This window comes from Amphibalanus amphitrite, unplaced genomic scaffold (assembly GCF_019059575.1).
Source record: "Amphibalanus amphitrite isolate SeventyFive unplaced genomic scaffold, NRLGWU_Aamphi_draft 001104F_arrow, whole genome shotgun sequence".
NCBI lineage: Eukaryota > Metazoa > Arthropoda > Thecostraca > Balanomorpha > Balanidae > Amphibalanus > Amphibalanus amphitrite.
In genome coordinates, this window is record NW_024882598.1 from 190,496 (window position 1) to 204,759 (window position 14,264).

At 50.8% G+C, this 14,264-nt stretch overlaps 1 protein-coding gene across 2 annotated transcripts in view; it reads right to left on the bottom strand.

Moving 5' to 3' along the window:
- Positions 1 to 5,235, bottom strand: part of LOC122370161 — a 142,446-nt gene extending 137,211 nt beyond the window's left edge. For both annotated transcript variants that reach the window (XM_043345524.1, XM_043345523.1), the window contains exons 1-2: positions 4,814 to 5,235; positions 4,313 to 4,405 (exon numbers count right to left, since the gene is read on the bottom strand). In XM_043345524.1, coding sequence (XP_043201459.1) covers positions 4,313 to 4,405; positions 4,814 to 4,895 — 175 coding nt within the window. In that variant the 5' untranslated portion in view covers positions 4,896 to 5,235. The remainder of the gene's footprint in view (positions 1 to 4,312; positions 4,406 to 4,813) is intronic.
- Positions 5,236 to 14,264: the final 9,029 nt, after the last annotated feature.

Genomic DNA, 14,264 nt, shown 5'->3' on the forward strand with positions numbered 1-14,264 from the left:
CCGATAAAGGACCAAATGGCTTTGGGTGACCAATCACTAAAGAGAGACTAGCCAGCGATGGTCCCAACATTTTACATCAATAGCTGCGAAAAAAAAAAACTGTTCCTAGCCAGTAGCGGCGGAACACCTTCAATTAAGGGGGGCAGTGCCGACTTTTGGTCCCATTTTTTCCATGCAACGCCCATAGGGCTGATGTTAAAATGCCAAAATCAAAGGGGGCACGGTGCCCCGGTGCCCCCCCCCGTTCCGCCCCCTATGTTCCTAGCCAGCATCTACGTGATCTGTGATTCAGCTCATTGACACGAAAACAAGCACAGACTCAAGACCCTTCAATGAGCTTAGCCTAAAATGGACAGCTGCTCATAGAATGCTCTCATAAGATGCCCTGAGAATCATCATCAGTGCCGTGACGATTGTCATTCATGCTTGTCAGGTCACCAGGCCAAGCGGCGCGCTGAAAGGCATGCCAGGCGCTTGCTAGAAACAAGTTAGCCAAATGAGCTGGTTTTGTGTCAGTGAAAGGCAGAGTGGTGAGCCTAAAATGGAAAAAGCCAGCCTCACAGGCTATATGACCCACAGATTGACCCATAAGAGGACTAAAGAAATGTTGTGTGCGTGATTTCCCTTTTTAGATCTCCTCTCGTCGTCCATTTTTTCAAACACCTGTTCCCTCCTTCGATTAGAGCTAATTCAGGATCTTGATAGTGCCAAAAATGTAACAGCACACAATCAGAGCCCTTCTCTCCCTTCTCCTTCTCCCTTCCTTCTCCCCTTCTCCCCGGAGCTATCTTTGGGTAACACTCGGCCATTCAAGTAGCCTAAGTAATCTACCTAACACGGAGCGCCACCAACCAGGTGAAAATCCAAAATACCGCCAGCTCGTCTAAAACCATCCCCGGGCACTCACATCCCGGTAAAACCTCTGCGGACCCTCCTAATGGCCCATTGACGTGAGCCAGCCGGCCACTAGGCCAGACTGGACCACGAATCCACCGGCAGGGGTCCGAAATAGCTCGCCCCACCCCCGTCTCCGTCCGCTGATCACAGGGTGCACGAAACTGACGACCAGACATGGAAACAGACGTGATGACGTCACACGCTCCCCCCCCCCCCGCCTCAGAGGCAGGCCGCTAGCTGACATCTGCTTCCTCCACACAAAAATATCCACTGCAACCACAGGAAGCAGAGCAAAAACATTTAAAGGGGGTGCGCTGCGCGGAGGCGCCCCACAAAACAGGGCAGGCACGGCAGCGCCGCCTAGCGGCAGAAAACTAAACTAGCCATCGCAGTGAGGGGCACGGATCATCTGCGCGGCTGCGGCGAGCCATTGGCTGCGCGGGGGCGGCGCGGCAGCTCATTGGCGGCACGTGGCAGGTGCCAGCACCGGAAACTGGCCGCCGCTGTCGGCGCTGCCGCCGGCGCCGACGGCCCAGGCCGTCAGCTGAGCGATGGGGCCGTCTGGTGACCTCGACGGACCGACGGTACTGGGTCGGGGCGACGGGGTAGAGCAAGCTGGGTCGGGGCGATGGGCAGAGCGAGGTGGGTCGGGGCGACGGGGGCAAATCGTGCTAGGTCGACGGCACGGCAGGGGCAGAGCGTGCTGCGTCGGGGAGACGGGCAAGACGAGGTAGATCGGGGCGGCGGGGCAGGGATAGAGTCGGAATGACTGGGCAACGCGTGCTGGGTCAGGCAACAGGGTAAAGAGTTCTAGACAGGAGAGACGAGGCATGGGCCAGGCCGGAGAGATGAGCAGATCAGTCAGTGTGGCAGGGCAGAACATTTTTCAACATTTAGCATGACAAGTCAAAGGTGAGAGGATGCCATACATAATTACGGATGTGAGGTAACGGTGACAGCCACTGAACCAAGTAGACTGAAGATGATTTTACAGCTGATATGTGAGAGGTTTATTTTCCGTGAGCTCATCCGTGAGATCGACTGGACGATGGCGGGGCAAAATTAGATTTTGTCTCTGGGCCAATCGAGCAGGAGTTCACCGACTGATCGAAAGCATCGCCGATAGATGGGCCCAGAAATGTGGTATTCGACGCTGAGGTCATGCATACCACACACACCCAAAAATCCCTCCAATTTGAAACTCCTCGCATTTTTAATTCATGCTATGTTCTTAATCACAAGAACAGCATTTCCTTACATCTTTGTTTAAAAAAAAAAAAAAACATTTCAGCACAGCACCCGGCTAACAAACCGGCAGTGGCGGCGGAACACCTTCAATTAAGGGGGGGGGGCACTGCCGACTTTTGGTACCATTCTTTCCATGCAACGCCCATAGGGCTAATGTTAAAAGGTCCAAATCAAAGGGGGACGATACCCCGGTGCCCCCCCCCCCCGTTCCGCCGCCTATGCAAACCGGCAAAGTTAAAACAGCTTCGGGAGCTGCGGCGGACATAAGCCCCAAACGTCTCATCCCTTTGGACCCGTCAATGGACGATAGCAATCACAGAAAATTAAAACCAGGTCATCGTCTGGGTCACGACCATGTCAGTTAACAGGTCACTGTGCGTCATATTGTAGGAAGGTCACCAAATCACCACACCACCTTAGGAAACGCCACCGTAGGACAGAGCGTGGGCCGAAACGTGAGCTAGGTCGGGAGAATAAACCGATATCCGAGCTGGTAAATCCATGACTTATCCAGAACTAAGCAGAGCGACTCATTCCGCTGTGAGTCATACGCTTGGGATGAAAATCCAACAGTATGTTGCGCGATGAGTCAGACGCTAGTCACAACTCACAGATCCTCTGTTTTCGAGTCCGTGAAGCTGTCTCCGTCCAAACACCTCCACTTGTCAACAATTCCAGGAACTACAGACTCGGTATCGGGAATCAACATTCGGCAGACAATAAATTGAAAGCAGAATGACTCAGTGTGGCAAAGATAAGCAGGACGCGGGCGGTTTGGTCAGTGTGTCTCAGCCAATAAAACTGCCGAGTGGCACGTAAATACTGAGAACCAGAATCTAAACAAAACAAACAACTCAATGTAGAAAGCATGAACTTCTCAAACAGACCAATGGCTGACCGCTTCGTTATAAAAGTTGAACGCTCTCAATGCGCTTCGATCCTTTGTTCGGGTCAATCGAGCGAACAAAAAGCAATGGTCATCCCAGCATACTGCGCGCATTATGGAAGGCTTAACTTCACCAAAGTGGTTGGAAAAGTGCTATGTTTGGACAATGGACACCTTTGTTTGTGGTATAAACGGCCCGGCAAAAACTTGCCAACATTTTCGATGCTGATAAACATTAGTTATCACCTAAGGAAGCCTACCACCCAATACCCAACCGTTTGCCTGTCTTCTTCCTTCCATTTTCCATAATTGATTAAACCCATCCCATCCTCGTCAGAAACGAGAGCAAAATAACAATAGTCACACAACGAAACCAGTCTAAGCGGAGAAAACCGATGTCACCATGCTTCCATGGCACAAACTCCATCATCCTCCCGTTATTATACCCAACAAGACCCCTCCCCCCCCCCCCACCCCTCAATCCATAGCGCACGCGCCCTGCCCTGCGCCACGTCCGCCTCCAGTGCGCCAGAGGCGCCGCAGGTGCGCCGGGGCAAGACGTACACGGCGCGGTGCGGCGGACGCGCCGCCTTCATTTACGGGACAAATTATCGACTATTGGAAGCATTGACCGACCGGGCCCGGTGGCGGCGAAGCCAGGTGAGGCTGCGCCGTCAACCATGACGTCATGCTCGGCCAGTGACGTCACGGTTGGTCGCGGGCGCAGAACAGACCACATCCTCCCGGTCGGCGGGAAGGAGCGACAGCAGAGACACCTAGTGGCTGGTGTTGAAACTGAGGTTCGCCGATTGGACGTTTGGTGGCAGGAGTGTATGGATTTGGAGCGTTTTAGGGCTTGGGAATACCATCCTCGAGCTCTGCCCGTTAGAGTTGCTGCAGCTAAGAGTGACATGGAATATATCAAGAGTTTCGAGCAGTCAACTAAGAATTACATAATCTCCAAATACAACCAGTGTTCATCCCAATCAAGACAAATGAGCATCAGTCTCAATGAAATCCACTTCACATTCACATCAAGTGCAGATTTCTTTTGCAAGCCAAGTTGCAAGGCATGATTTGACTAGTGTAATCAAAACCATCATTGGCTCCTCTACACAGAAGTGCAGCTTAACTACAGTGCCAGCTCTGTGGATGATACACCCACCACCAGTGACCAGTGACCTGTCTCACTCACTGATTGATAGAATATCTGCCCAGGTGGCATGGTCATGCTATGTGGTCTGTGGGGGACTGGCTGGTGCATAACTATCCCAGACTCACCTGGAGAGTTCCAGCAGCTCCAGACTCCAGATCCTGGGCATGCAGGAGATCCTGAGCATCCCGCTGCACCCACTGCGCAGCCACACCCTCCATCTGAAATGAGACAGACCAATGTTGAAATACCAATGAAACAGATAAATGATAGGCCCATATTAGGCAGACTATCTGGGTTTCATTCAAAGGTCTGTGGCCATCTCTGCTGTAGCATCACCTTGCATAGTGTCACAAATTATTGACAGTATTGGTATAATGGAAAAATGCCTATTTACTGTTGTAAAGCTTAGCAGGATGTCAGCAACTTTGAATAGAGACATAAGCATTTACAATTAGGGAATACAGTAGAACATAAGTAAGGTGACGTAAAAAGAGAAGATGGAAAGAGAAAATCAAAATGAAAAATTGACATTTGACTGAACTAGCAGGTCAGCTCTAACTAGTCATGCAGAATAGCAAAGCTCGAGAACTTGGAATCACCACAATCTGTCTGAATAAGGAACTCACCAAAAACATTGCAGGTGGCAGTATCATAACTTGAACTACAATCTAGCTTTTCCCCAGCATGGTGTTTCTTTCCCATAGACATAAGCCTTGTAGAATCACGAACGGCATAATAATGTCATGAACACTTGGCATGGACTTATGTCATATTAAAATTGCAGCTGATCCACTATAATCGTTAAAGTTCATAAATGTCCCCGCTCCACGGTGTTCACTGTTCATAGGCTGAAATCTCAATTCCCAAGACTCGTTGGAATGGCGAGTGCTTCAGTTCAGGGCGTTTGACACCGGAATGTATACACGGCACTGCAAGTATCACCAGCACAAACTCGCTATCAGCGATATTGCACAAAGTCAATCACAATCCTCGATCTCACAATCAACACACAAACAGTGGGCGGCAACCCGCGAAACACACGCGCGGTACAAAACCACAACAAATCGTTTACGACGGTCCGCCACTTTTGTATATTGCGGCATTTCTAGTCTACATTACTACCAAATGCTACCAAATGAATGATACCATGAACTGTGAAGGGACGTAATTTCTCGTGCTCAGAAAAAAAAAATACACTCACTTACATGGGTGTCGATTTGTATACCTTTGGGGGTGCTGCAGCACCCCCAATGGTTTTCGGGGCACCCCCAAATGTTCCAGTTAGCACCCCCAATGATTTTTCCCTCAATAACTCCCACTAACTCTGCTTGAGGAACATAATTGGTTCCGCAGTATTTCACTGCTAAAAACAAAACAATTACGCAATTTACAATGCATGAAAAAAGATGTAAAGAAAAGCAATGTTAGTCTTAAGAAGAAGGGCGAAAAACACGTTAAGTTGCAAAGACACTGGTGTGGGTCCGTCGTAGACGGGTGTCAGACTCGGACCCTTTGAGCGCCAAGCCGGCAGGGGGCTCAAGAGACCAGCGACGGGCCCTCAGAGCCAGAGGCCGGCAAAGGGCTACCAGAGGCCGGTGGTAAGTACCTTCATTGGGGTCGTCTTTAGAGACCGGCACGGACTCAGACGCCGATGGGGCCCTCAGAGTCGCCGGTGTGGGGCCTTCACAAGTCACCGGTGGGTGGCCGTCATATGCACACTGGTGGGGCCTTCAGAAGCGACGGCGTTGGGCCCTCAGAGCCGCCGATATAGGGCCTTAAGAGGCACTAGTGTGGGGCCCTCAGATATGGCAATGTGGAACCCTCGGAGGAGCCGGTGTAGGGGCTTCACAGTCGCCGGTGATAGCCCTCACAGGCGCCGTTGTGGGGGCTCTCAGAGACACTGGTTTAGGGCCATCACAGGCACGCGTGGGGCCCTCAGAACTGCTGTTACGGAACGGACCCTTCATAGGCCGACAAGAAGATATCAAGAGGTCCCCCGGTGCCTTCAGGAGCCAGAGACCGGCATGGTGCTCTCAGACGCCGCTGGGACCCTCCGAGTCACCTGTGTGGGGCCGTCGGGGTCGCTGGTAGCTGGCTGGTAACTGACAAGGACCCTCAGAACCGCCAATGTAGGGTTTTTTAAAGGCATTGGTGTAGGGCCTCAGAGTTAGGGGTGTGGGGCCCTCAGAGACGCCGCTGTGGCTCTCAGGGGCGCCGGTGAGGGCCCTCACAGTCGCCGCTATAAAGTCCCTCAGAGAAGTGGGTGTGGGCCTGGGGCTATTACAGGCGGATGTGGAGCTCTTAAAGCTGGCCCCCTAACCCAGCCAGCAATTTGGTTCGGCGCAATTCCGTTTTGCCCCGGCAACTCTGACATGCCAGACCTGGGCCGGTGTAAACGGGACGGTGTCAGAGCCGGGGTTTGGGTCGATATGGCTCTATTCCTGTTAGCCAGTCTTTGCCGTAGCGCTCCCGGGTTGGTATGGTTTCGGACCGCCAAGTCTGGCTCAACTCCGTCCGGCTCCCCTACGGCCAGGTCCGGCTGCCGCATAGCTGCTCTGGCTTACTGTGGCTGAAGTACGGTTAAGGTACGGCACGGCTGATGCGGCATAAGTCCGGCTGTGGTGCTGGCGAGCTCCGGGATCGTGTGTCAGCTCTAGAGCCCCAGACCTTGCCCGTACTTTAGCCGGAGCAAATGCCGGAGCTAGCCAGACTAAAGCTACGGCCCAGACCAAATTTGCTGGCTGAGAATAGGCCGGTTAGGACCCCCAGAGGCCGGCAAGTGGCCCTCCGAGGCCGGTAAGTCAGTGTTGGTACTTATGGGCCCATGAGATGTTATTACGAGTCATGTGGAGCCCTTCTGAGTCCAAATATGGCCAGCATGGACCCTCAGCGGCCAATTGGCGCCGCAGGGCCCATCAGCCCCAAATAACCCGAGGGCCCCTGAACCTGATGGGGGGGAGGGGGCACGTGCCTCACGGACCCACCTGGCTACACCACTGAGAAAAATAGTAAACACGTAAATATCGAAATGCGATCACCTGTCAATTTTTAGCGACTATTGTGATCGTCTGACTCTTGCCAGAGCCTCGTAGCTACCGCTGCCTCCGCGCAATGTCCGCTCCTGCGGGCCGCAAGGGCTGCTGCAACGGTGCTAATCGCCGTCATCGGTTTCTGTCACCATATTACACAGGTGCCGGGGCTGTTGTCGAGCTGCCGGCAAATACATATGCGACTTTTTCGGAAAGATGCTTATGTAATAAGGTAGCCAAGTACTAGGACGAGCAGAATGATTTTCAAGAAGTATGTTCTACCTTTAGGAAATATTAGTGGAAATCCCGGGATTATCAGTACCGTATATAGGGATACCCAACCCTGCCTTGCACGGTTAAGTGCCCCATGCCAAAGCTGCAATCTTTCACCCGGTGCAGGGGTTGAGCACCCCCGCACCCCCAACCATTTTGAAAAATCGACACCCCTGCTCACTTAATATTTCTTTTCTCATAAGTCTGTGATGAAAATGCCCGCATAAAGCATATTCTAGTAAATTAACCCCGTGATTGTTCGCCTGTATCTTATCAAGCTCACTCATCAGCCCCCCGGGCCCCGACGGAGGTTGCCGACCTGAACGAGGGCTGCCGCCGAGCCACCACCGCAGCGCGCAGAGCGAGTGACGCAGGACGCCGCCCTCCCTGAGTCGATGCCGCAACGGACCCACGAGAACGACCACCGTGAGCTGCAGGAAGGCAGCGTGCGTTTTCTAGAAAAAGGGCATGCCAGCAGACTCTTCCGAACGGCGAACAGGAGCACCCGTGCGAGCTCGCGTGTTGGAGGATAACCATTCACTTTGCTTAGCTGACCCTGCCGGCGACCACCGGCGACTACGCGTACCGGCTCGTGGGCATCCGGCAATCGGCATCGTGAGTCATTACGGGCCGGCGGTGGTTTATAATACACTGCACACTCAGGGCACTATAAATCCGATGTGTATGTACATTGTACATACACTGTAGTGTAAGTGAACCAGTATGGGCCGTGATACCTAATAGTGCCTAATAGATGGTACGGGGACCCGCAGTTGCTACTGTACACGAGCCCCAACCTAAATCTAGTTAGCCCTCTGTCCTATCCAGTAACAACCGATAACATTGATATCGACTGCCGGTCCCTGTACAAGAGCAGCTGAGGTTTTCTGTGCGTGCCCTCTGACAGCTTATCGTTGTTCCCTGTGAGGGTGCTGGGACAATTTACTCAGGGTCGCTGTACACTGTACCTACATACAGTAGCAACTGCGGGTCCCCGTACCACTACGACGACCGACGCTTGGCTTCAGCTGCGTCGAGAGGCAGACGTCCTCAGTAACAAGCGCTGGCGTCGACTACATTTTCTTTTAACTTCGCGATGACTTATCTGCAGCCAGATTATCTATCCGTATGGATCCTAGCGGACCTTTGTAACCGCCACAGGGAGCACTGGGTCACCGCTGCGGTGATCGGCAGCTGAACGCTTCTGACTTGAGTACGCTTTTGTCATTTGTGTGTTCCTGTGTGTGTTTTTTTTTTTTTTTTTTTGGCTGTCATGCTAAGTTCGTACTGAACAATGCTGCCCGTGTACTCTTTTCTGGGGCCACGATCTCGGAACCTAACCTTTCCGTTACAGAGAGGATGTAATCTCGAACCAAGCCTACCTTTCGTAACGCTAAAGTAAAATGCACATTGTACTCCCGATAACTATTCGGCCACTAGACGAACGGTGTTACCAGAACCTGAAATGGAACCTAGGATTTGGTTGATTCCTATGCTCTTCCTAACGTCTAGTATTAAACTGTCTTTTGTGCGCTATATATTTTCCCGGATCGTTTTTTGCATGAATCGAATTGGTTCAATTCGTCACGACTATAGTTAGCCTCCACCATGCCTCTACTTTATTTTTGTTTTTGTCACTATTAGTTATTTATCGTTCCAGTAGATTTTCCGTTCTCATTTCCCTAATTTCTGCCAAACTGCACAAAACAGAGCGCTTACTTCATTCACACTTCATTCACCATAACACTGGAGCTTGAGAAAAACTTCCATACCAGGAAATAGTTTAAATTAACCAAGCATCATCATCAGTGGAAATATGAAGGTCGGCTCGATGCAGGCACTTACATGCATATGTTTTACATACCTACCTGTTCTGCTGCTGTTGTTGCTGCTCCCCGGGTCCTCCTACGGAGCAGTGGCGGATCCAGGGTAGGGCAAAAAGGACAATTGCCCCTCCGCCCCCCCATCCCTGGGCCCAATCTTACCAATGCCGTAAATAGGATTTGGCAGCACTGGCCGGAGTTTACGGCACTGATATCAAAGATATCCCTGTTATTTATATGTACCTAGCTAATTTTGTCCAATGATCTTGATAGCGTGAATGATTATGAACGTTGCCTGAACGAATGAATAAGAGAATGTAGAATAGTTCTGAATATTACCAAATGTCGTGAATGTGAATGTTTTCGGGATTTCGGGGTTGTTTTGTAACGGACTCGGAGAACGGACACATTCTCCGAGTCCGTTAGTACTCGGAGCGAGCGAGTACTAACGGAGTACTCGCTCGCTCCGTTAGTCGCCCCAAAAGGCGTTATACTGGTTACGGAGCGAGCGAAGCGAGCGTAGTCTTTCCTTAAATTAACGGAACTTTCTGAGTATGAGCGGCCCCGGTGGTCACGATTCTGCGACGCTTATATTTCAGCAACCACTTGACCGATTTACACGCGGTAATTTTTGTAGGGAAGCTTCATTCCTTCTACCAAGTATTGGACTATTCCCGATGCATGTGGGTGCCCCCTTATGCACGTGCCACGTGCAAAACGAAGAGGTATCACTTTTGTAATTGTTGCAATATCTCGGTAACTACTTAACCGATTGCGCTGAAAGTTGGCATGTAGGTGTACCCACAAGGCAATGCATATCCATGTGCCAGAATTGGGGTGCTGCTGCACGTGCGCACGTGCAGGGGTCGATTCCAGATCTCGAGAACGGCTGGACCGATGGGGCGCTCAAATTTGGCACGTGGTTAGGGACCGGTTAGTAGGGTGCCGTGCAAAAGTCAGTTGGGACCCATTTTGCACGTGCGCACGTGCAGGGTGCCGCTTCCAGATCTCGAGAACGGCTGGGCCGATTGTGCTCAAATTTGGCACATCGCTAGAGACCGGTTAGTAGGGTGCCGTGCACAAGTCAGCTGGAGGTACCCCGTCGAAATTTCGCACGTGCAAGGCTCACCCTCTCGCTCGCTCTGTTAGTCGCCCCAAAAGGCGTTATACTGGTTACCCCAAGTTTTGGTAAGCACTAAGCACGCTAACTATAGAAGTGTTAAGAGCTAAGGTATAATCGATAATCGATTGTACGTTATATCATAATGCATATTTGTAATTGATGTGTTGGCCGAAGACATATTTCTTTTTCATCTCTGCTATATCTCGTTAACCTTCCAGGCGGTGGGGGGGGCATTTTTTGCCCCTCCCCCTTAAGTTTTTTCGATATATCTCGAGAACCGCTGCGCCGATCGTCACCAAACTTTCAGTACCCTACCGGGAGTAGCTAACGCACATGGTGACCATTTTTTTTTTTTTACAAAGGCTATGATAGGTTGGTCGCTAATGGCGTCAGAGTGACGTCATTTCTGCCATTTTCGACCCAAAAAAAAAGTTTCACGGGAAGAGCTGTCAGGCCTACAGCTTTAGAGATACAGAAAAATCTTTCGACTTAAAAGGTGTGGAATTAAGAGGGCTACCAAACTGCAATTTCGGTTTTTCAAGTTTTTTTTTATTTTGACCCCCAAAAATAAAAAAATAGATTTTTTTGATATAATAGCCGAAAAACCATAAAAGTTTTTTGAATTTCGAAAAAAAAAACGGAATATATGTGATAGTTCCTACCGCCTTCTATCTACAACTACATTCCAAATTTGAAATCGATACCTCTTTTTTGGCCAAGTTATAGCAAAAAACTGTTCAAAATTGATGACGTGAAATTTTCAAACTCAATTTTTAGCAATTCTAGACCTCGTAGCGCAAAACAAAGACCACCATTAGACTCCCCGTGACGATCTGCATCGAATCAATGCCCATTTTGGACGACATCGTGTTTTGAAAAAAAAAGAACTGCAGTCGAGCCTCTTAGATGAAATTACCTTTAAGCAGGTACGTCATTTACTCGGTGACCTCAAACGGGACAGCAATCCCATTTAACGACAATCAATGAATTGTGTTGAACACTGCCGTGGAGCGAGCTGATGAAGCCGATGAGACAGTCTCAGCTACGTCCAATGGCGTCACACGGGCAGCGGTATCAGATATCATACCATCCTACCACCCGATAGACTACGACCGTCGGCTCGGGTCACCCCGCGGCGATACGCGGATCAAGCCGGAAGCCACTCAAGCCAATCAGAATGGGAGCTTATACAGGGTGTTCCAGAATTGACCGAACATTCATTTTCTGACCAAAGGTACGATTGCGCTTGCTTCTAATGAGATACAAGCATATTAATTTTACAAGACATCCCTTAGCAATTGAACACTACCGTGGAGCGAGCTAATGAGGCCGATGTCTCGTCTCGGCCACGTCAAACGACGTCACACGGACAGCGATCCCACCCCGTCCATGGGATAGCCTAGCACAGGGCATAGGGTGGTATGCCATCGGACAGCGGTATCCGATAGCGATACGCTCTCCATCCCACCCGATAGACTCCGACCGTCGCCGCAGGCGATATCGCTACGATGCAAGGATAAAGCATTGCGTCTACAGGCCTATCGGGCCCTCGAGCCTATCGGAATGAATCAGAATCAGTGGCGCAGCCAGGAGGGATAGACTGACAGCTGACCCCCATACCTTTTTGTCAGGGGACCCGCGGCCGCCGTAGTCGAGCAAATTTGATCGATCAAAAACGGATCTGGTCAACCCAGCTTTGGATAAAACCTTGAGTCAGGGGCACGGCTGGACTACAAAATGTTCAAATACGGGGCCCGGTCGAACGGGCTCCGGTTTTGAAAGATACTGAAGACATAGAAACCCGGTTGCCACAGGGCCCGTTCTAAGAAATGGATGAAATACGGGCCCGATCAGATGAGGTCCTTTTCAGAAATACATACAAAATGGGCCCCGTCCGTCGGACGGGGCCCATTTTGGGAAATGCCAAAACACTAGGTGTTCGGCCGAAAGAAGCCCTTGACAAATGCTATAGAAACAGGGGCTGGTCGGCCGGGCCCGTTCTCAGGAATGCCCAAACACAGGGGCCCGGCTCTGAGAGATGCATTAGACACACCGTCCCGGAATAACGGGCCCGACTGAGGCCTCTTAAAAAAAAAAACACGCATACACACACACACAATGGCCCTATCGGATGGGGCCCCGCTTTAACTGATTCTTATAAGCGAGGGCCCGTCGAACGAGTTCGTTTACGACAAATGGCGAAACACTTGTGCCCGTTCTGAGGAATACCCAAAGACAAGGGGCTGTAGACCAGGGGCTGCTCTGAGAGGTCCTGTATCGGTGTATACTCGTAGACACCAGGGTTGTGATAAACTCATGAGTTTAGTCGGAAATTTGACCCAACTCTGACTGAAATGAGTCGGGTTTGAGTCGACTCGGTTACAATAGCTGAATTGTTGAGTCGGATTTGAGTCGAGTCGGATACAAACGTTGAGCTGTTGAGTTGAGTCGGAGTTGAGTCGGATAAAATATTAAACTGTTGAGTTTAGTCGGAGCTGAGTCGGTAAAATAACTTTTGACAGTGAGTTGAGTCGGACATTTAACATTTGGTACGACTATTCTCTCATCAATTTGACACATGGTGTGCAAGTTTGAACCTCCTAACTTTTAAGGTCAGGTCACCAGGTCACTTTGAATGACCCAACCTCAAGTCACTTTTTTGCAACTTTGTCACCGTGCCAGAGCTACAATAGATGTCGGAGGCCTTTGAAAGTCGCAGGATGTTATTAGGTCATTAGTAGCTACAATTTTTATATCTCGGAATTTTGATGTCGGTGACCTAAGGTCAGGTCAATTTCGCGACCTCCCCATTATAAGTCAATGGGGGAAAAATCAACTCCCTGTTTTTACCACTAAAACTGGTCGGAATGGCCCCATATACCATACATGACTTCATATACGATCAACCTTCACTACCTTGAGGTCTGTTTTGCTGTTGGGCAGCTGTAAGGTCATGTGACGTCATCAAAGGTCACCAAAGGTTGTTTGCCAATAACTCCGTACAGGAACAAGATACAGCCGCGCGGATGGTCTCATTGTGTTCAGCTCGTCAAGACGCATCGAATGATATACATGATGACCTCGAGGTCACGTGACCTGAGGTCAACCTTTGACCTTGACCTTTCGAGGTCAACATATATATCATTCGATGCGGATTGACGAGAGGATCACGATGATGCCCTTAGTTTGTTCCTATCTTGACTAATTCGAAAGTTATTCGAGAAAAACTCTCCATATCTAGCGCCGCCATTTTGACTTTTTCGACCCCTGCACTGGCGGATCCAGGAGGGGGCCACGGGGGCCATGGCCCCCCCCCAAAGGCCTAAAGTGGCCTGTTTGGCCCCCCCAAAACGTCAGAAAAATTTCTAAGAAAATATACCTTGATGGAGGTTTTTAGCCACTTGGTGAAGTAAAGTTTCCACAGCATAATATGGAAGAGCAATATGGTAGCAGTGAGGGTCAGTCAAAAGTTGCGCGAGCGTAGTCGACCTTCAAAAAAAGACTGTTGTTGGCACGTGTTTATGGCGCGGCAGCTGGTAGTTGGCGGTGTTTCGCGTGGTGTGGCATCACTGGCGGATCCGGGGGGGGGGGGGGTAGCACGGGAGCCTGAGGTGCCCCTGACAGGCCCGTGGTGCCCTTGCTAGGCCTGTGGTGCCCCTGGACCCTGGCAGGCCTGTGGTGCCTCTGGCGGGCCTAGGGTGCCCCTGCTAGGCTGCTGATGCCCCTGGGACCTGACAGGACTGTGGTGCCCCTGACAAGCCTTAAGTGCCCCCAACAGGCCCGTGATGCCCCCGACAGGCCCAAGGTGCCCCTGCGGCCTGCGTGATGC